Below are 22,711 nucleotides of genomic sequence, written 5' to 3' on the forward strand. Positions count from 1 at the left end.
TTTGATTTTCAAGAAGATTTTCAAAGATAATACTTTTGTCGATTGTTTGGAAATTAATTTAAATTAATTTAATTAATATACGTAGAATATTTTTATTTGTCCAGTTGTATTTTTTTAACGTTAAAAGAAAAGTATATATATATATATATATGTTATATTGCTAATGAAAGTTTCAACTAACAATGGAATTTTTAATTAATTTCTAGCGACGAGGAACTTTTATTCTCATATTGTACGAAATCTTACTTTTTTATTTCTAACTTTCAAATACGAGAAATTCTATTTTGTTATCTCTAAATGATTAAATTTGCCGAATTTTTGTTTATTATTAAATCGTGGTAAATTAGTGAAATTTTACGTTATATTATTTAATATCGGACGTTTGTTGAATATTAGCCAATGAAGTAGCAAGAAATACGAGTAGAATTTCATAGGGCGGAGGATAAATCGAGTTTGCTCCGTTATGAAAATTCCAAAACTAGGAGATTACTCGTGGCAGTTCGCCAAGTAATTCTAGATGGTCTTTTATGTCTTATGCCCTCTACAAAGTTAGATCCATTAAGGAGTAGCACTAGATATTAACGTGATTTGCTTGGTGACGAAAAGAAGGTCTTACTTGTTATACAAAACTATATCGGGCCTCCATATATGATCGGATGGCACGTGCAACATCTCCACCCCACCATATTCCTTTGGATCCCATTTTAACTTGTAATCGTACCATGACTGCAACAAGACACATTTCAATGATTTTATAAAAATAATATACCTATGTTTCGGGGGAAGTATGTTTGAAATAATTATTAAAGAAATCTGATAAAAAATCCTAAAGTACTCGTGAAAAGAAATACTAAGTATACTTAGTTCATATAAATTTACAAATCAATACTTTCCATGTTATATATGATTTCGTATTACTTTTGATAACAATGAAAACAATGAAACGAATCAACCCATTGAAGAATTTCAGAATACATATTAACGTAGCAAATGAAAAACATCTTCTAACACTTCAGCTTTTGTAAAATGCGAAATAGAGTTTTCTGCCTTACTATGATTTCTCATCGACAATAATCCCTCGATGCGAAACGATATTTTTTCTTAATTTTTTTTTTAATCCTCATATACATGCGTGTGTATCTACAAATGACGTTCTTTATTTATCATTTAACATATTATCACGATGCACAATCTTATCAGTCACGCCTAAAAAAAGACTACTCCGACACGATTAATAATTATAAGTTTCATATAAATACATTGATCAATCGCAAAGTCGCGAGCGTTTCTTTTTTATTTTTTCTTTTTTTATTACACCATTAGTGTTGGATTATTATTTTGTAACACCCCGCATATGTATAGAGCTGAATAAAATTCAACGAGAAAAAAGAAGAAAGAAAAAGAAAAAAGAAAAAGGAAAGGAAAGGAAGCCCTGATGAAATTAAGCGCAACGACGGGCTAAAAATATTCGAGGGGCAAATTATGAAGCAGAGGGTGGAAGCATGCCACGGAATTGTATTTCCCGTATCGTTCGTGTGTGCGATTATCGCGCGGCCGTTTGTTCTTTTCAGCCTTTTCCACGACGGATTGTTTCCGTGAAACTCGGCCTGCCACGAGCAGCAGGCTTACTTTGTTCGCGACGTTGAACAGTTTTGACGTCTGTCAGCCTCTCCGTCGGATCAGATCCCGGGTGAAATTAATTAAAACGAAAGGAACGATGAAACACGCCGCTGATGGGATATATGCCGGGCAAAATGCCCAGGATTACACGTGTATGCCTTGTGTATGCCACTGTTTTGGATATCTCGGGGAGAACGTGAGAGAATAAAAAGAATAGTGGTACGCAAAGCTTAAAAAACGAACGACAAACGAATATCAAAATGATAAATATCAAAGTTATAAATGTTACTGTAAGTAATCGAGAGATTGAAACGATACGAACGATGAAATCTTTAATTTTGTCATTTTCCGTCTAATTGTATTTTTCTAAAGTTATCTCAAGTTCGAACAAAATGTAAAAAGATATGGTTATTAATACGTATAATTTTTTATTTCAATTTTGTCTTCGGTATATTCTTATGAAACTCTTTTCGTTCGATAAAATGAAAACAATATTAAAATAGAAAAATTTGAATTTTAGAAAAATTGAACTGTTATAAAGGGACGTGTATGCCAAGAGACTTTAAAACACATCACTAGACACTGGTGGACATTTACGTAGTACTTAGGAGAAAGTTAAGTGCGTCAAAATGCACATAATACGCGAAGATATTAAAAGTATCCGAAGTATAGGATTTGTTGTAATATCGTGCGGTTGGAGCAAATTCCTTTAATCGTGTTTATAAAATTAAGAATTTGCATAAATATCCTCAGTCTACATATTACTAAACGCACTTATGAAAATTTGAGAGATTTTTCCACCGAATCTCTCGACTATAACAAATGAAATTCTTTTTCGATCGATCGACACGAATAATGTTACACGACTCGACTTATTTCTCGCAGGTGGAAATGTTTTCAACGTTTGAAACGTCTCGCATATTTTTGCGTTCGATAGAAAAAGTATAATGAGAGAACGATTGGAAAGCACAAAGTGATTGTATAGAACTGTACGTCAGGCTAATTGACAGAGGGGATCGCAGAGAGCATGCGACAGAATGTTAATTAACGCGAAGCAAGGGAAGTCTTTTCTGGATATCTCATTTATGAGAGAAAAACAGTGGGAAAAGGAAAAACAAAGCGGACCGATGAAAAATAGCAGGTAGTTCATTTACCGACGAATTTGGAAAAGTATTCGACAAAGTTATTCTACTTTATACATTCTTCCAATTTTTTCAAATAATTAAACGATTGAATAATGAAACAGATAAATGATCATGTGATTTCTCGATAGAAAAGAAATCCAATAAAATTAGCGAAGAATAGCGGCAGAGAACGAAACTCTGTTTAACCAATGTCTGATCAGTGATCACTGAACTATATGTGTCTGACCTATATTATTTGATACCACTTAATTCCTCAAGCTACACATTCTACAACGTTTCCTAGAGAGAACGTTAAATCTTTTCAGCTTGTCTATTCTCCGTAAGTTACCTAAGCCTCTAAATGCTTGTGTCATATGGGGAAACATCATATGTATAGACATTATCAACAGATAAATACTCCATTCTATCCCAGTGCTGTTTCTCTTGATACGTATCACTTCTTGGCCATTTAATGACGATCCACAAGCTGTTAAAGTAAAGATACAGTCGATTTCTGACGCTGGAGATTACGATCTAACAGAAAATGGTCATACTTTTTGTCGTTGATGAATGCACATAATACGCAAAAATATAGAAAATACCCAAAGTACTTTACCATTTACGATACTTCACAAATAAAACAATTTTCTACCTATGTTTCAATTTGTGCATTATATTTAGAAATATTCAGATTTGCGTAAATATCAGTCAAGTAGTAAATATAGAATCTCATAGTGACTAGAATCATGAAAGATTTGGTAAAGACAAAGTGCTCGATGATGCAAGCCGCCGAGTATAAATTTCACGGATGTAATTCCCATGGTAATACTCGAGGTACCTTTACGCTAGAATTCCAAGCTCTTACCGATTAAATCGATGGTGGAAACAGCGGTTCGAAGGTCAACTGATAGGCAAACAAACGAAATTCGTCGGAAGCCGCCCCCTTTTCGCTCGAGCGTTTGTTACACGTGGCCAAAGCTCCATTAATATATGCAGGAGCACAGAGTCCCAGCGAACCATCAATATTTGATCTGATTATATATCGGTTCTCGTCTTTATGTACTTACGGTCGTTACCTGGTGACGCTGTCTAACAGATTAATGGCCTGTAAGTACCGCGTATCCCATCAGCCGCGATCGAATACGATTCATCGAGGCGATCGCGGATCCAATTAAGAGAAATTGAGCGTCAAAAATGGACGAGCGTGAAAGCCAAGGCAAACACCATGGATCGATTTCACGTTTTGTATTATAAAATTGCCGATCAAACGATAACATTTGTCTTCTGATTACTTTTGTTGTTTTCAATATTTTCCACGTTTCATCGTCAGTATTTTGTGACTTGATTTAACTACATAACGCTCATGTTCGCGTGAGACACGGATACAGCTAACGCATCTTTCTACTAACACATCTTTAACACGTCTGTTTAACGAAAGATCATATTTTCATATTGATGAAGCCACTTGGTTTCTTTTACTTTTTATCTCGTGTTTCGTATTTTATTGTACTGAAAACATAAAATATAGTGTTAGAATTAGAAAATAAAAAAACATACATTACTACATAGCTAAGAAACAACTGCAAGAACAATACGACAATTTCTAGAAATTTAATTACTTTATGGTAACCAAATAATCATTGTAGAACGGACCATCTTCTAGAAATTATTCTTTTTAATCACCTAAATTCTTCTTTTCAATAGTCTGTAACAATTATCTTTTCGCTGTTCGTTTGTAACTTCTCTGCTATCGCTAATTTCGTGTAAGATAACGATAAAAAAAGGGAGAAGAGGGAGGAGGGATGAAATGGATGCACGGAAACGGATGCGAATCTGTCTTACGTAATCTACCGTTTGAAAGTGGGTTGCACGGTTCACCGGACTTATTTTGCGACTCTCGAGTGGAAGCTTCTGGCTGATTTTCGTTTTACCGACTATCCGCACATATTCGTGTGCCCGTTTATATATTCGCGCAAAACAATGCCCGGTGCTGCGACTGGAAATGAAACTTATGCAACCGGAACCAAGTACACTCTACACTTTTTCAGATAGAATTTAGTTAAAGGCAAAACGTGTTATAAGATATACCAAGTATAAAAGATTATTTCCTCCCTCTCATGCATGTAATGTGTACACGTACCTGTTCGACCCAGAGGTTCGTCGTCATGATTTGATTTTTGAGATTCTGCAAAGAAGCAAGAAGAATGATCCTCTCTTTTTTTTGTTTCAAGTTTTAAGTAGTATTTCTTGAAAAATAATAATATCATTCGATAACAGCAATGTCTAATGACAACGGTACACGAGTAACGTTTAAGAAGCACAAGGGAATAATTCTCTTTCTCTCAAGTTTCTATCAGTTTTCGAGAAATGGAAATAGTATTTGATAACAGTGATGTTTAATATAAACCGTAAAACATTTAAGACGCACGAGGAATAACGCCCTTCTTTTCTTTCAAAGTTTCTTAGCGCTTTTTGAAAAATGATGTTATCTGATAACGGTAATGTTTAATGAAAACAGTGTAATATCTAAATAAAAATGTAATATCTCGGAAACGATAATATTTTCCGTTCATCTTTGTAATGAAATATATATTTTTTATAAGTATACCAATAGCTTGTTTCTAACATGTTTGTGTCTTTGAACCGAATTAAATGTTTCCTATTTCTCAACTATGTGAAAGCTGGACTTATCGCGTTTACTTTGTGTTACCTCCGTTTGTCAATTAATTTAAGGTGAAACTTACAACATCGATCAACTGCGAGAGTTTGAGCTTGATTTTAACGGTGAGGGCGTCTGTGACGTTGACCACTGGACGAACCAGCTTGTTGTAATTCGACAGGAGGTCGTCGTACAATCGTTTCGCATCTGGATTTCCTGAGCATCCTGAAACAAAATCGAGAAAAGGAATAAAAAATGACAGACAAATTGCAGACCAATCAGATCGATATATTGGAAAATCATTGGCAACTTGAGTCTCAAACGATTTTCGATAAAATGCTAGGGGTGGTTTAACGCTTTTTTGTAGAGAATGGCCGATTTATCTCTCACGCAGAAAGGCAAACAGACTACTACAATTTGGCTTTCGAACGGGCTGATACGAACAGTTCGATCGAGCAGTGGAAAAGGGATGAACAATTTTGACCGCTTAATACGCGAAAGCCACGCAATTCTACTGGATGTTCCTGTTATTTTCGCGTCTTTCGAGGCTGTGATTTAAAACGTTTCGGTATTTAATCGCGGAAAATCGGCGCGTTGAATTTTATATCGATGCCGAAATCTCTGTTTAGGTAATTTGCATTCGCAATGCAAGTATCGATAATCGACCTTCGCAATACTATTCTGATTTCTTTATTGTAATAAAGAAGCTTTCAATCAAGCAGTCATTTCTTTACTGTGCACTTATTTTTGTGCGATAATTACGGGAAAATTTGAAAGGATGTTCCCGATATCGGCATTATTTATTTAAACGTCATCGTCTGTGGTAAGACAAAGAAATAAATATTCAAGATATTTCTACTGATCCCGGTAATACGGAGTATACCGACAAACATTTGATAAACAGACTCTTTACTCACGTTGGATCCCCCCGTATCAAGTTTTGGGAAAACTGCACGTTGCATGCATTTGTTGAAATTTGTCCCGAATGCACATTCAAACGCCACACTGTGCAATGTAATTAATATTCGAACACAACGATGGCGTCGAGGATACAAAGGATTCTGTAGGATCATGTATTTATTCCATACGTTAAACGCGATCCTTGCAACTGATTATAATTACGACCGATTAAGCCACAGGATAAAACGAACGCCAGCGGCGATTTCGTTAGCGATATTTGTTCAATGATACCATTAATTTTGTAATAGATTTCGCTGGCAGCTTTCTCCCCCTCTCCACCGTACATGTTATTTATCGTTTCCGAACATAATATTACTGATGTTTTACGAGTTCCCTGGAGCGATACCAGGATAGTTCATAATACGCGTCAACGGTATACGAACCAACGCTGGCTACAATTTCGGTTTTGAAGCGGTGCCAGAATATTTACGGTACACCTTGCACGCGCTTGACGATCTTTGTGATTCGTGATGCATTGTTTTACAATATTCCACGAACCGGTGTTCCACCGGCAAGACGTTGTTTTTTCGTTTTATTTTAAAACGCGATAAAATTTCATTTTGGACGTTCCCCTTTTAATTTGTGATTAAAATCCTTTAATCCCTTAAGGTCCAAGTCTGCAATATTAGTAGCTGGGTTTTATGAGTTTAACCATTAAATATAGACGTCCGTATCTTTGCTATTATCACAGAGATATAGTCTTTCAGGTTATTTAATAATTTCATTTATTATAATCGCTGTATTATAAAAGGCTAAAATTCTTTAGAAAATTCATGGATAAAAGATTAAACAAAGGCGAGTTTTCCTATAATTTAGCTCTTAAGGGGCTCAAGATAAAAAAATATGAAATTTCTTCGAAAATATCGTACGTACGTATATATATAACATTTGAAGACGAGCGGAAGATTGAGCTGGTTTGCAGAGAAAAACTCGCTCGTGATATCTATAAGCGTATTCGTGGAAATATCTCTGATAAGCGAGAAACGTGTTGCGGAATCTGAAAGATGCCTGGAAGGAATCGCGGACAGGTTGGAAGGAAATGTGAGAGAAGCTGATACGATACCTCGAAGGAATCGATCAGAAATCATCTACGCAACATCGCGCAGCGCAACGAAATAAATTCGAACGATTAATCTGTGTCACATACGTAACAGACATCGCGCGTCGTTCGTATAAATGACTATTTTATTTTCAGCAATTATTTTTCACACAAACGGATAATCCTCTTCCCCGAGTAATATAAAATCGAAGAATTTCGCGTCTTTTTGTTAGATTTTTGGCGAATTCGACGTTTATAGATAAAATTTCATCCTACGCGAATTTTATTCCTATTATTTTTCAATATTGCACTACTATATATAATACTATCGCAATATTATTCGCGACCACTGCAGACAACGGCTTTTCATTTAATATCGGATAATAATAATCCAATCTAAAGTAATAGTAAACATTTAATTGCATTTGTCTGACTTTATCGATTTTCTAAATATAATACCAAATATACTGAGATGAAATTTCAGCCATGATACAATGATTAACGTGATAACGTGATTAATCAACAGCTTTTAAGGGCTAAAATAGCATTGCAAGCTCGGCGAAGTCGTGTACGGTGTATTCGTAAATAATATATTCACGATGACGTTTCCATTTGAACGAAATCACGAGTTTCGACCGTCACGTAATACGTTGGATCAGAGATGTAATGATAACCTGTAGCACGAACAGATGGCCATCGATTCGATCGCAATCTTTCGTGAGTAATCGGTTAACTAGCCGGAAATTACGTGCGCCTGGAACGTGCCCGACTTGGTTTTCGAGGAAGCGGATGCAAGCTGCATGAATCGCGGGCCTGCGTCGGACTTACACGAACGAATTCAACGTTTCAATCGCCCGTCTGTTTTAAAATCCCGCGACAAATAAAACTACTCCAACATCGAAATATTCTTATCATTCTTTACCTACGATAAAACGTAGTAAAAGAAATCTTCATTTTTGTTACTCGAAAAATAATTAAAATTGTAGTATGGTAGTAATTAAATATGTAGTAATCTAAATATCGTAGACTTTGACGCCAGATAATGTTTTCCCTACTTTTACAGCATCATGGTATAATTAAATAATAATTTCAACGTTGAAAACTTTAACGCTAGATAATACTTTCGTTAGTTTTAAAACTTCATCGATAGCGGAACGAGTGAAATCTGCTTTTTACAATCTGTTCGACGAGACTTTCGGAGATGAACGACGTGGAAACGGAGCGAAGAAGCATCCGTTATCGACATCGCGACGATTAATAAAAATTTGTTCTGTCCCTTTAGAGGTAGATTTTGACTATGGTTTAAACGTTAATGGAATCAGACGGACATAGTAGTTTTTCTCATCTCTGACGATCACAGCGGAGACAGAAGAGTAGTTGGAACACTGCTGGGGATTTTGACTGGAAGCACAAAGCCTTTGGTGGTTGGCCAATTGGAAGAGAGACTGTGTCAGTCGTGACCGATTACTCTTATCTCTCTGCTGGTTTCTGTTTCTCGTTGAAGGTATTTTAAAAGCCTGTTCGATAACCGTATCCTAAAACGGTGTTTTAGCTTGTCAATTATTGCGATTCGAAACTTGAGCTTTGCCAAAGTAAATATATAGATACCGAGGTTTAACGCACAGAAAGACGTAAGTTTATGTGTTGAACCTTTGCTAAGAACATATACCTGCATATTAATTTAATGTATCATGCGACAATTATTTTCTGTTGGCAATGGAATCAATCGCGACTATAACATTTATACAATATATAATTGACTATAATTTAGAATAATTTAGAAACATGTAAAACATCCATACACAAGGTACGATTAAAAGTCTCTTCCTCCTTTCTTTTTTTCTTTTTATTTCTTACTGTACTTTTATAGTTTAATTTCCATCTCAATGCTACCTCCTTCTTCCCACCATTCCCTCCTTTTCCTTTCTCTTCCTTTCTTGCCCACTCTCCACTTCGTTGTATTCGTCTCCTCTTTCTTCCTTCCTCCAATCCCAAGTGATCATCAGATACTCCATTCATCTTGAAACAACCTTCAGTGGTTTAGCGGATGAAGTTTCGTTAGCAGACTATCCCAAAGACCATCGAGAGATTTAGGTCGCAGTCCGGAACCAACCAGAAGTTGGGTATTTGTGATCGAACATCTTCCGAAAGCTCTCCGGCAGCCTGCACGATTATCCACAAAGCAGTTGCACGTTCGTTCAACTCCGATTCCGGGGATCGGGATTAATCGTCGCAATCGTCGAGTAGAGCGGACGAAGCTAAAAAGGAAACGAAACGAAAGGAAGTACCGGTATCGGTCGTCGAATCAACGTCCGTGAAATTGTTGCTGCCTAGACGACGAGCAATAAGAACTATCACTGTATTACCGACGCGATATTGCGTTTCGCGCGAGACGGAATTGCTCGATGGGCCGGATGTATCGAGAAATATAGAGGCCTGCGCGAGGTGGATGTTTAAAAGATACTCCGGCCGAGTACCCACTTATCCGGCTGTTTATTTCCTGGGGAAAAAAACGCCGGCAACTTTCCCAGCCGAGATTTTTAACGAGAGAACGCCGAACGTCCTGGTCGACGATGAGATCGATACGAGACAAAGGAGAACGAGCCGCGTTACCGATACGCTACGGTGAAGTGGCTTTCTCTACGTTTCGTATTCTTGTTCGATAAAATTCCCATATTATCGTGCCTCTTGTCATACGTGTGCTTTTTTCTGTCTCGTGCTTTGTCTTTCTCTATTTCGATCATCCATTGGCGATCTTATGGCACGTTTACGCAGAATAAAAAAAGACTGCTGACAAAAATGATAGTAACGGAGAAAGCAGTAAAATGTTCTTGCCAGAAGCGTGAAAATTGATTAGCGGGAAAATTCTTAGTAGGAATTCGGCTAGTTTGATATAATGGGTGTTTCAGAAATTGATACAATACAATACAATGGCAAGTGTAGGTTTATTTGAAAACTGTTTAAATACTAGAAGTTATCTGGAGTTGTCAGTTAAGTCCGGGGGAATAAGAATAGGCACTTAACCGCGTGAGTATTAGGAAGCCCATCTAGTTCGATAAGTAGTACAAGTCAACGCCTGGTCAGGCAAACGGTACATAAGTTCCAAGTAAACCGGCTAAGTAGAATGGGATAGTGTTTGCTCGGGCAGCCCGTGCTTACACAGTTAAGTGGAATGAGTATGTGATTGTTCAGACAGATAGAACAAGATTAGTTTCTTCAATGACAAGGGTAAATATAATTTAATCGCCAACTAAACTGGCGGAGATAATACTTTACATATAACTTGCCAAGATACCGAGGATTTAACAGAATTTAACTCGGTACGCATTCTCGATTCTCAGTATTCCAACGACGTTCAACATTCTCCAGTATCTTCTATAGCGAAAACAATAGATTCTACGATTCGTCTGTTTCTTATCGAATTAATTACGCGAAATCTGTGTCGACGATCATGAACAGGCCATCAATTCCCACAAACGGAACATCGGTCGAACACCTGTATCACCGCCGCATTACAATACTGGTTCAACACGAACCGCATATTAAGCGCCTGTATCAGGATCTATACGGGTACGATGTTACGCACCTGCGTACATGCGCACCACGTCTCACAAGCGTCGCGGAAACTTCGAACCGGCCGTAACTGCCGCGCTTAATTCGCCTCGTAACTTTTTCTTCTCGCGTCTAGCATCGTTTCCAAGTTATAGCTTGTCCCAGTTTCCCGTTAGATGCTCTCTATTTCTAACGCAGACGCGAAGGAACAATCGACCCTAGAAGCGTATCCGGACGAGCCGAATAGTTTAACAGAGATGAATATAAATTTCGTTCACGTGCAACAGATTCGAACAATCTGAAACGGCATAAAACCAAACCTACACTACGATTCGTTTACACAAAAATTCAATCGTTTCTCATCAAATTCAATTATCTACTAGATAACTGAAAGGATTTAAATTTGGCGTAGGAGGAGCGCGCGACACCAGAAATTTCGTAGATCCTTTTCGAAAAATATAATGAACATTCGCATGCTTTTTCGCGAAGCGGTCAAAACGTTCGTTAACTATCGCTGGAAAAATGACTGGGCGTTGATAGTCGCCATTGTTAGCGCGTCGTAAAGCATTTACATGCGAATGGGAGCCAAGTGAGTAAGGCTGATGCATATGCAGCAGACGTCGTATCTTATTCCTACGATAGTTATTCGTCGCCGGTTATATTTGGCGGTTTATTGTCTAGAGATGATAGGCTTCGCGCCTCGCAGGGTCCGGACTTCACAATGGAATAACGTGGCCCGGTTCGACGAATTCTATGGCCGATCCGTAGTCTTATCAGATCGAATACAGTAGATTTGAATTTTGAATTATGCTACTTCGATCTTGAACGTTTGAACGCGAAGCTACTAGCCTTGAGATTGAAACTTGCAGCTTGAAATTAACAATTTTCAATATCTCAAGTCGAAACTGTTCCAATGTTCGAATTCTTTGAAGCTTGTAATTTTTGATGTGTGAAACTTACAGTTTGGTATGTATAAGTTTCGATTGTTCGATAAAATCTGAAATTTTCAGTTGATGACGCGCGCTTTTCACAAACAACGCGCCCCCTCGTATTTTAATAGAGAAACGGTGTACTTCGAGGCACTGAATTATTTATGTCTGCCGTATTTCTACAATTCGATGGGGCCCATAAACTGCGGCTGAACGTCAACGTCCATTTCGACTTTGTCCGCTAACATAATAGCCGCGAACGGCGAAACGCGAGTACCTTATTGTTGGGTAGATTTATTGAACTTACCTGATATGAGCACCAACACTATCCACATGATCCCCACCAGGCTCTTCATCATGTCATTGTGTCACGTCCAACTCATTTCTTCTCGCCTTCGTGCTCTCCGGACCCTTCAGTTCTAGCACTGAAACAGGGAGAACGTTGTTCGATTGAGTGCAACCATGTGCCTTGAATAAGCATTTGCAATTAGCGTTAGAACACGTTCTCTCTCGATTTATGACCACACTTCACAAATCAATACGTCACTATCAATTTTCTTACCCGATAATTTGTTTATCCTTTTAACGGTTTTCTTCTCTACGAATCACATTTTCGTAGAGAAGACAAATCTTAATCTCTAGACAAATTGAAATTTCGAAGCGAGTAACAAGCGCGATTCTAACGTTAAATTTTAACGCTTGAAAGAGATACATTATTCGCGTGTGTTATCAAAAAACTTTCGATAGAAATTTGAAGTTTCTATAGATGTTACTTTTGCGTAATCTTATGGTAAAAATGCGTGATTGATGATTTAGTATATACGATATTTTGAAAGAATTACGAATCGACTGATTGTCGATAGTAGCGAAACATTGCCACTATTTTTGTTGCTATGAAGTGCTCGTATTATATACGTACCAGTGATTAATCTTGTTCAAACGAATGAGCGATTCAATTTTCTTTCTCGCCGGTTTAATCCTCTTTAGCGGACAAGTATTACAGCATATTTTCTTTTTTACAAAAGCGTTTCTTAACGAACGAAAAGATATCCTCTATAATCGTTCTGTGTAATAATGTAATTGTCTTTCCGTGTCTTTTTAAATTAAAAAAGCAGAGAACATGATTGAATTCTAGGATATTTAATACCTTGCGGAAATAATTTATTTATCCATAAATCTCTCTAAAACACGTCGCAATACCTCTATTAAAAATATATTACGCCATACTGAATCAAAATTAAATAAGTCGTCTTCATCAATTATTTATACGACGACGAATTCCAATTAAGGAAAGAAACGAGTTAGCTGACAGGTTGAGCCGATATTTTTAGCAAGTACGTTTATTCCAATTTTCCTTGCAGGAATTTACGCTGGTCATAAGGCTGGTGATTACGTGATTTCGGATTCCTAGCTGAAATTTTCGCGTCGGATCTCGTAAATCTCTCTTAGTTAGGCGAGCGGAAACGCGATGGCGTATCTCTTGAAATATCGTTGAATCTGCAACTCGGATACATAAGCAGCTTCTCTCCTCCCCCAGGGCTGCCAACCGTTGTACATTCCCGTCGAAACTTTAAAACTGAACTGGAAATCTCGAGACCCGGATTTTTGTGGATTTTTCTCGATCGAATGTGCATGGTAGGAAGGAAGCACGCAAGAAAGGAGGAAAGGAAGAATGCAAAAGTGATGTATCCGGTTGAAACGTTGAAGAAAGCCAGCTCGTATCTATGCGGGAACGCGAGAAAGCGATCGAAGAATTCAAGTCGATCGTAAAATGAAAAATGATTTTATACCGCTGAAAGATAGAGATTGAAATTGTCTTTCGAGTGTTCATCCACGTTGTTCGCTGTTGCGGATCGTATTAGAATATTTATTAGGTGGAGGGAATAAAAGCCACGTAAAACATGGAGTAAACGGGAGTTTCCTATGCGGAGAATGTTCATCGTTCGCGTAATGTGCACTGTGTAACGAATATTTTTTATAATTTGGAATTTCGAAAATACTGCAAACCGTTAAACCTTTAACACGTTACAGGTAAATGACAAGACTGCACAGTGACGAGCATATACATATGTATGTGTAATTGGGAAATGCTTGTCAAGTTATTTGATAATTCCATTATGGAAAACATTATTTTTATTCTTTCTGACAATGTAGGATTTAAAAATACATTTGCAATTTGAGACACTGTAAACGTAGAACAATTATCAAGTTCTTATTTTCAATAATGATTACCATGATCACACTGAACTAGATACGACTGAGCTATATTAAATTAAGTTGAATTCGATGCAAAGATTATCTCTATTTATATGATCGTCACTTTACCGATCTGTCGATTAAAAATATTAGAACATTTTTAGGGCATCCAGTAGAAATTGTACGTTTCCCGTCGCTCATATTCTCTAATTATTTCATCATAAATTTGTTATTTCACCGGTTCAATATTGGACCTATAATATAAATAAAATAATTTTTAAAATAAAACTTCGAATATCCCAATAAATATAACGAACGCGTATGCAAATACGCATAGCCAGCTGAATATACGTGCTGATAAAATCTACCCCAAACATATAACTCTCGCTTCTGATAATATAATAATTTACAAGATAATATAATACAGCATCGTATCGGTAATTCCCAATTCGCGTAAATATACAAAAAAATATATATCGACTACGTGAAATCGCTGCTATGTTAACGAGCATAAGCGAACTGCTTCTAGGTCAGTCATCTTCGAGATATCTCCAATTTCTACATCACGAATTTCGTTCGAAAAATGAAAGAGAAAAGAATAGTAATCGATTTCCAGTGGCGGTAAAATTCGCGAACGAGCGGGCACGTAATCGGTAATCGGTTCGCCCGATCCGTTCCAAGCTGCCGCATCGTTCCGCGCCACGTGGACCGCAGAACTGCGGCTGCAGCTCGGTGCGTTCTGCACGGCCGCAGACTGCTATAGCGCCAATACGGTACAAGGTGAATCGCAGAGTGTCCTGCTACTGAATTTGTTGCCCACCGAGCCTACACATTTTTTCCCGCTTATATTCGCTTATGTAACATTGCATTTCCAGATCGTATTCTTGCACCTTGGTGATTATTAATCCTTTCGGTAGAGTTGGCTGATATCGTAACACGTACAATTGAATAGGTTTTTCACTTTTCTTTCATTTCTTGGTAAACGTGAGTGACGATAACGATCGATTCTATGTCGACGATTCTTTATTGCATCTGGATATTTGTCGATAATGGGTCGCTTTCTAAGAAATACAATTTATCGATACAGGTGGATATAAATTTGATAGTGTATTTTCTTGATTAGGTGTCTATGAAAGTAATAAAGTACACTTTTTATCCTTTAGTTGTTAATAATGATCGAATCTTATAGGGGATGTGATTGATGCCGATCTAGGATCGAATAGTACCTTATTTTCAGTAGGTTTGTGCAAAAGTAATAATTGCCCTATACTGAAAATGTTCCTTTTTTGGTCAAGTAGACTTTCTTACGATGTAATGTAACCTTGTTTAAATGTTTAAATACTGTAAATATTATAAGAGTTTTAACCGATCGCTGCAGTGTCCTGCTATAACAAGAACTGGTCATATCAAAGAACATCATAGTGGAAGAAATTGTACCGATGGAACGAGATAAGAAAATGAAATACTTCTTACTTGGACCTTGTTTTCTTAAAAACCTATCGAATCTTTCGTTCGCACGTCTTTTGGACTAACTTCGTTACGTTCTCCCTAGAAACGAAAGACAGAAAGGGATCTGCATAGCAGAGATTTTCGTTGGAATCAGAACGAAACATGGACGATTCGTTCGCGTATGTTAAAAAGCAGGATAGATTTCATCTTCGCGTGCACGTAATCGTCTTCTTTGATCTTCTTTCGCGCGATAAACGCGAACGGCCGCGTTTCTCCGTCCGAGAAACGTTTCTTTAATGCAGATATTGCGACCTTAATTTCTGGATAGTTTCTCCCGGACTGCATATTATTTCTACTCGCCGTTTTGTACGGATTCGGACTTTTAATACTGGAGGGTAATCTAGCACGGCGAAGAAAAACAACGGCGGAATATGAGGCTTGTGCGCGTGGATCTGCTCGTTCCGTTTAATCCTTTCGTTATGGGAGGCGATTATGGTTACGAGCTGTTAAGCTTGTGTTCGCTTTATGTTGAAAACCGCTGGGAATTCTCTGTTTGTCCGACGAAAGCCGTTGATGGTAATTGTTCGTTGCGAAATGATCCCCATAAAGTAACTAAAAGTGGCTAGTTGCAGAGGACACGTAGCACTACCGTTAACGGTTGTAATCTTTACCTGTGAGTGGTTTCTCTGCTGTGGCAAAAGTTTACAGCTTCTGTCTATTAAAACGCGTACCATCAAACAAAGGATTTATTTATTTTATTACAGGACGCTCGTAATACGTACCACGTTAAAAACCTCCTTTCCCCGTTACTATTATTCTGATGAATATACAGTGATGAGCATGTGAATAAAGTTGTCATATCGAGTCTAACTTAATTTAGTTTGTCATTTTTTCTCGAAATAAAACTTTCGAAGTAATTTCAGATTTATAGTGCTTCGAAAGTACATGTCCATTTGAGAGTAAAACTATCACTCTCGATAGTATCTTTCACGAATGGATACTGCACTGGGAGATAGCCGAGAGCGACTATCCAAGCCGCTATCGGATCGTATCGGATCGGATAGTCACTTTAAAGGCAGTGTCCACTTGCGAGAAATATTATCGAGAGCAACTTGTGATGAAGACCTAGCTTAAAGTACAAACGTGCTTTTTTAAACCCTATATCTATGATAGAACATGGAGATAGAAATGCAATTACGCGTACAACTCTCTTTATTTGAATTTGTTGGAAGACAGGCAGTCTATGTAATTCAAAGTTCACATAATAGGAATTCATTGATTTTCTCCATTATCTGTTGTTTGTCGTTCCCGACACAATAGGACGTGATAGCTGACACTCGGGTAAATGTATTTAATCGGTAAATGTTCATTAACATTAACTAAAATTTCGTTCCAATAAATGGAGTTTCACTGCGGTTGAATTTGTTCAACTTTCTTTCTTCCCTCGCTGCATATATTTTTCTATAATCCTTTTTACACCAGCCCAAAAGATTTTACTCGCGGCACTCTTGTACCACCCAGTATGTTTGCTGGTGAAATAGCTCCGACTTCGAATGATTTAACGCGAGATTCCCCAGACATTCGGAAGAGTAAGAATTGCCAAGAAATTGCCAGGTAGCGTCGGCGGAGCATTCGGCTTGCGGGAGTGGTCGGCGCGTAATTTCGCGCGAGCAGCTTACCTGGTTAAAGGGTTGAGGCTCTCGTCACGCGTGGCTGACGAGACTCGAGCGAACGTAGCCAGATAATTAGCCAGTCTCGAGGCATGAGCAAGAACTACCCCGACAGAGACGAGTTCGATCGATCGTACTTCGTAGAACTAACTTTCGGCCTGGAAATAAAAGCCGAACAGTAGAAGTCTCGTCGAGTGGATTCGTCGTCTCGACGCGATTCGCTCGAGCCAACGATGACACGGCCGCGTTGCGACACGATTAACCCCTCGAATCGACGTTTCCAAGCAAAGGTATTCGAGGAGAAACAATGGTCGATGAATTTTAGGGAAATTATTCTGGAAAATCTCCGTTTTCTCTTCTTGTTGATTATGTGGTGTTTTTGCGTTTTGTGATTTCGAAGAGAACGAGGCATCTAGCTGTAGCGCAATCTTCAATTCCTGTTTTCTCCTTTATTCTGTTTTACCATTGCATTTGTACTATACAGAACGTTTATAGTAATTGGCAGTTTCTGTTAGTTTTATTAAAATGGACAATCTTAATTAAGCGTGGTCTAATTTGTTAGAAACAAATGGAAAACTAGTTACAGTCTGTTTGTTTTCTGTCTTCTACCGAGTTATCTAGAAATACTGTTCTCGCATAGTGTTCTGGTAATTCCTTGGTAGAAGTGTATGGAACAGCGTGAAATTTATTTGCGATAAAAATATTCAGTTTTAACGCAGGTACGTTCGTATCAAAACGAACAGCTTGAAACGACGGAAATTTTCACGATGACCTGCTAGTAATAAAAACTATTTAATCCTTCCCGTCTTCGTTCTCTCTATCTCAATCTTTATTTATATTTTAATCAGTCTATTAGTAACAACAAATCTATTTGAAAACCAGAAGAAATATCCAACTTCTAAAACAAAATCACGATACAATGATTAAAGAGAATCTATCAATTTTTTCAGCAAATCACAGTTTCCCTTAATGATCGTTTAAAGATTGTACAAACGAAATCCTGCAATTAGAACGATTAACCTTCATAGATTCTCTGATAATTAATTTGTCCCGAATCAGAGGCTTCTTCCTTAATTTCCTAGTTATAAGCGAGTTGTTGGAACGGCACTCATACCCAACCGCGGCTACGTCGATCTCGAATATTCGAGATCCATTCAGTTAAAAGCGTTTCCTGTCCACGCTATTAACTCGTTCACACAACGATTCACAGAGCCGATTCAACGGCGTCGTTGCACCTTTGTATCTCGTGGCGATGAATGCGTTTCGACGCTGAGAATCGCGGGCAACTTGTTGCTGAATAAATTCACCGGCTTGCTTCATTAATTTTAATACGCTGTTTGCGGGTCAGATTACCTTTTTTATACGCCTCTGCTCATTTTCATCGCTCGGATATCCATTCATTGCGCGGCGACAATGTTCGAAACTCTGGAAACTTTAACTTTTCCACCTTGATTCTTCCCCTTGGCTCCTCAAGGAAGATCTCGTAACCGGAATTAGCAACAGCTTTAACCGAACGAGACGAAATCATAGTTTACCTGACAAATCAGTAAATGAAACCTGTCTGTGCACTTAATGTTTCTCTCTCTTTCTCTCTCTTTCTCTATCTGAATTGAAATAGATCAAAAGAGCTATTTTACTTTCGTAAAAAAAAAAAAAAACGATCATTTTCAAACAATATTAACCAATCGATAAGATAGGCTGAAATTCAAACACGAGTCTGCTATATAAACTCGTGGAAATCCGATTAGTCAGCGATGAAATAAGATTTATGAATTTAATAATGGCCACGCATCGTCACCGGGGAACAATTAAACGCGGCACAATTGTGCAGCCGCATTACGGTTAAATATTACGATTATTCTACGCTGAGATTGAACGATAGAAGAAGAAAAGGATATAAAAAAAAAGAAAGAGAGAGAGAAAACGTGTGGAAGGTAGTTAAATTCATGGAGTGAACGAGTTACCACGTGTTACACTTGTTAAAACGTGAATTTCGCGGAGCTGCCGACTTTTCGTGTCAGACACTTCGATGAAATTTCCGCCAGCCAAGCGAATTTTAATACCTTCGATTTCTATCGAACTTCCGCTTCCTGGTTTCATTGATAACATCAGAGAAGCTGAGCTTCGCGAGTCTGGTGAATGGTTGACCAAAAGTTAGACCATTTTCAACGGGTTAAATCTACAGTCGTGGAACGAATCGATAAATCGTAATGTTTGAGGGCCTAGTAGCTTTATCGCAGATCTCGGTATATATTAAAATTAGCAACGTTACTGTTTAACTTGCACTGTGCTACTCGTTTCCTAGATATAGTTTTAATTAAAAAAAAAAAAAAAAAAAATAGAAATTACAAAAGATGAGATATTATCGCAGAAATGTTTTATTATTCACAATCGATTCCTTTTGCGCGATTAAAATAATATATATAATATTATTAATATTATTATGAGATAAATTAATATCACATAATAATAGGTTCTCCGATATAGCACAAATTATCAACATTAATAAATTCTATTTCACACAGAGACAAGCCTAGCGACGATAACAATTGAAACTCGCCAACTCAAAAATACTAACATTTTAATCGCTGCTCGTGTTTTCACCGCGAAACCTCATAATATCGTTGTTATGGCATCCTAAATGACGATCGATAACACGTTTTTCGTCCGACGTGTTTCCAACGAGATTCGAGAGAACGTAACGCCGCGCCAGGGCTGAAAAGCATGGCTCGCTCGGCGAGCAGCTTGTAATCACGACTAAACTGAGTATCGACAAGTTGCGGTCGATAACCCTTTTTTCTCTCTCTTTCCTCCTCTCTCTTTTTGTTCCCTTGGACACTGATGGATGAAGGGCTTAGGACCTGGGCAATAAATCATCGTGGATCGGCCGATGAATCGACCGTCTCGATGATAAGACGATCGGTCGATCCGCGTTTTCCTCGATTGTCATACAAATTGAGCTTCGTGTATACGGCATAGCAATCGAGGGATTATATTTGAAATACGGGCAGGATTTTATGTTTCTTTTATATTAGGTCGCTGCATAAGTTCAGCCTGTCAGAGTACATCTACAAATTTGATAGATCGCGGAATTTTATTCGTTTACGAAAAATTGAAAGATGTAAAAATGCATAGAATGCATGGGACATGCAGGAACAAAGTATAGTTACGATGCTTATAATATTTGGCGAGCGAAACAATTCTCAGCGCTGGTTCTATTCGTTTAATATATATTTATAAAAATTTACATTATGAGATCGCCATTCTGCTTGTACGAAGAAAGCAGCGGACAGAACTTACGCAGTTGGTATTTTCTTCGGTTAAACTACAGCGTAGACGAAGATCGGTGATTTTGACGGATATTCTTTTAACGTTCGATTACAAATTCTTCGCGATTCGAGAAGTACGCGAATTATGCGAACTAGCAAAAGGGGAAGAATAGTGATCGATCTTGATTGGATAAGTTTCTTCATTAAAGATACTGGTTTTTGAACCAGTAAATTCGAAGAAAAGTTAAGTGATCGATCGTCGATTTGTCGATACTCGATTAGTCTTCACGTTCTTCACGAACGGATAATTAAATGGCAATGTGATTAAACTGCAGAATCTTAATTAAATAGCAGTATTATTGGAAAGTGGAAAAGAATGTATGTAATTCGTGGAAAGGATCTGCCAATATGTTATCGACAATTATTTTTCATAGGAAAATTTCGACGAATACTATCGTTTTATTCATTGCATTTACGCATGTCGGTTTATTCGGTTCACGTTCTCTATTTGTTCTTTTACATTTCCTGTTTGTTTATTCATATTCTCGATTTCCTGTTTACTTCACTACCTTGCTGTTCATCTTATTTCTAATTTTAGATTTCCCAGAATATCTCCCGGTAGAAACCGCCCTAATTCTTTTCTGCGCGCCGATATTCCCTTCGTCCCCTCGCCAAAAGAGTAAGTAAAACCTTTCTTCAAAGCATCATTCCGCAACACGTGCGCAAACGGCAACAACCACTTCGCCGAGCCTCGTTGAATTTGTAGCATATCACCGCGCCGATTCCTCCTCTCACCGATTTTAAGCCGCGCGGTTTATCTTTCTCCCCAATGGAAAATCCAATTTTACGAAAACAAGTGGAAGATAAGTGGTGGATAAGGCCACTCTGTCAGCGACAAAAACGCATCGAGTCGAAAGACGAAACGGGAGGAAATAAAACCTAAATTGTAAGAAGAAGAAGAAGAGTGAGAAAGGGTTAGAGGGAAAGAATGTTTACGCTGGAGCGAGAACTGGCAGAAATTTCAGATTCAAGAGGACACGAGTGCCAGTGGAACGGATGATAATTAATTTTCCATGAGGTAAATGGATGCGGTACGTGTTCCCATACCGTCTGCCTCCGGTCATGATGGATATCTGCATACTGCATGAACCAGCTTTTCTCGAACGTGGTGAACTGTTTACAGAGGCTGCGGCTTGTAGGCTGCAAGCTCGCCTGTTAAATACGGTTAACAGAATGTAACCGAAGAAAGAAATATTTCGAGATATTCTGTTCGCAATATTTTGGACGACTGACGATTATATTGCGATTAGAAGTCGAAAGGTGATCCTCAAATTTACGAAACTCCGGAATCTCGAAGAAGCGTTTAATTTTTCCCTTTTTGCCCTAAGGAGTATCTACTTCGTTCGGAAATGTTAACCGATCTTTTTCAGTAGGTTAAATGATTTTTCCTCGACCGACGAATGAACCTAAAGTCTAAACGCAAAGCCAGTTCGATTACTTTTACTTGAAACTTCTTGAGCTTTCAAGCTTTCGAGGTTTCGATTGCTTCATCCTTTGTTACGATGCATTACGGAGGCAAACACGTAATCGTTTTGGGCAAAATTGAAATTCCGCTGGAAATTTCGGGATAAGTGGTGGAAGTTGCGAGAATTTGAGGACTTTTATAAGGGATGTATTTGAAGGCAGAGAAAATTGGAGTCGTTGCGAGATATTTTGTTTCGCGACGTGAGCGCTAACAGAGGCAGATAAACCAAATGAATTTACGAGACTCGGAGTCGTAATTCCAACACAGCATAGGAAAATATGAACGATAAATTTTTATTTACCAAGCGTTTTTTAGCAGGCTGCTAAAGGTTACGTGTTTCAGGTGATGATGCTTTCGTTAAACGAGTTTAATTCTATGTTCGTAGGAAACAAAAATTGGAAAAAGCGGATATGAAAATAGAGTAAATAGAATTCAGCGGGATATTGTGCTGTAATTTTAGTCTTCGTTTTCTCAGATTCGCTGAGAACGCGAGTAGAACTTCATTATTCTATATCTGTATCTATTCTCCATCAATTTTGATCTCGACATATTTTATCACGCGAGTCTTCGATCTCACGAATTCTTAAATACCAACAACTTCACTGATTTGTTAGTTTTTATCTTACTAATAAAATTACATCGATAAAATTATAGAATTCAGACTCAAGATCGAAGGACATCCAGCGTTTTTGCAAAAATCAGTTGACGAGAGGAACGAA

The 22,711-nt window shown here is 37.9% G+C and overlaps 1 protein-coding gene across 5 annotated transcripts in view; it reads right to left on the reverse strand.

The window, feature by feature from the left end:
- Positions 1-22,711, reverse strand: part of LOC122573950 (acetylcholine receptor subunit alpha-like) — a 102,215-nt gene that overhangs the window by 13,916 nt on the left and 65,588 nt on the right. For 4 of the 5 annotated variants that reach the window (XR_006318841.1, XM_043740981.1, XM_043740980.1 and 1 more), the window contains exons 3-6: positions 12,191-12,308; positions 5,489-5,628; positions 4,885-4,929; positions 617-726 (exon numbers count right to left, since the gene is read on the reverse strand). Coding sequence is in view for 4 of the 5 variants with exons in the window: in XM_043740981.1 (XP_043596916.1) it covers positions 617-726; positions 4,885-4,929; positions 5,489-5,628; positions 12,191-12,242 (347 nt within the window). In the remaining variant the exon portion in view is untranslated. Of the gene's footprint in view, positions 1-616; positions 727-4,884; positions 4,930-5,488; positions 5,629-12,190; positions 12,309-22,711 lie in introns of those variants that run through there. The other variant, XM_043740982.1, reaches the window with a different exon arrangement.

The sequence above is a fragment of the Bombus pyrosoma genome, linkage group LG12, assembly GCF_014825855.1.
Source record: "Bombus pyrosoma isolate SC7728 linkage group LG12, ASM1482585v1, whole genome shotgun sequence".
NCBI classification, from domain to species: Eukaryota; Metazoa; Arthropoda; class Insecta; order Hymenoptera; family Apidae; genus Bombus; species Bombus pyrosoma.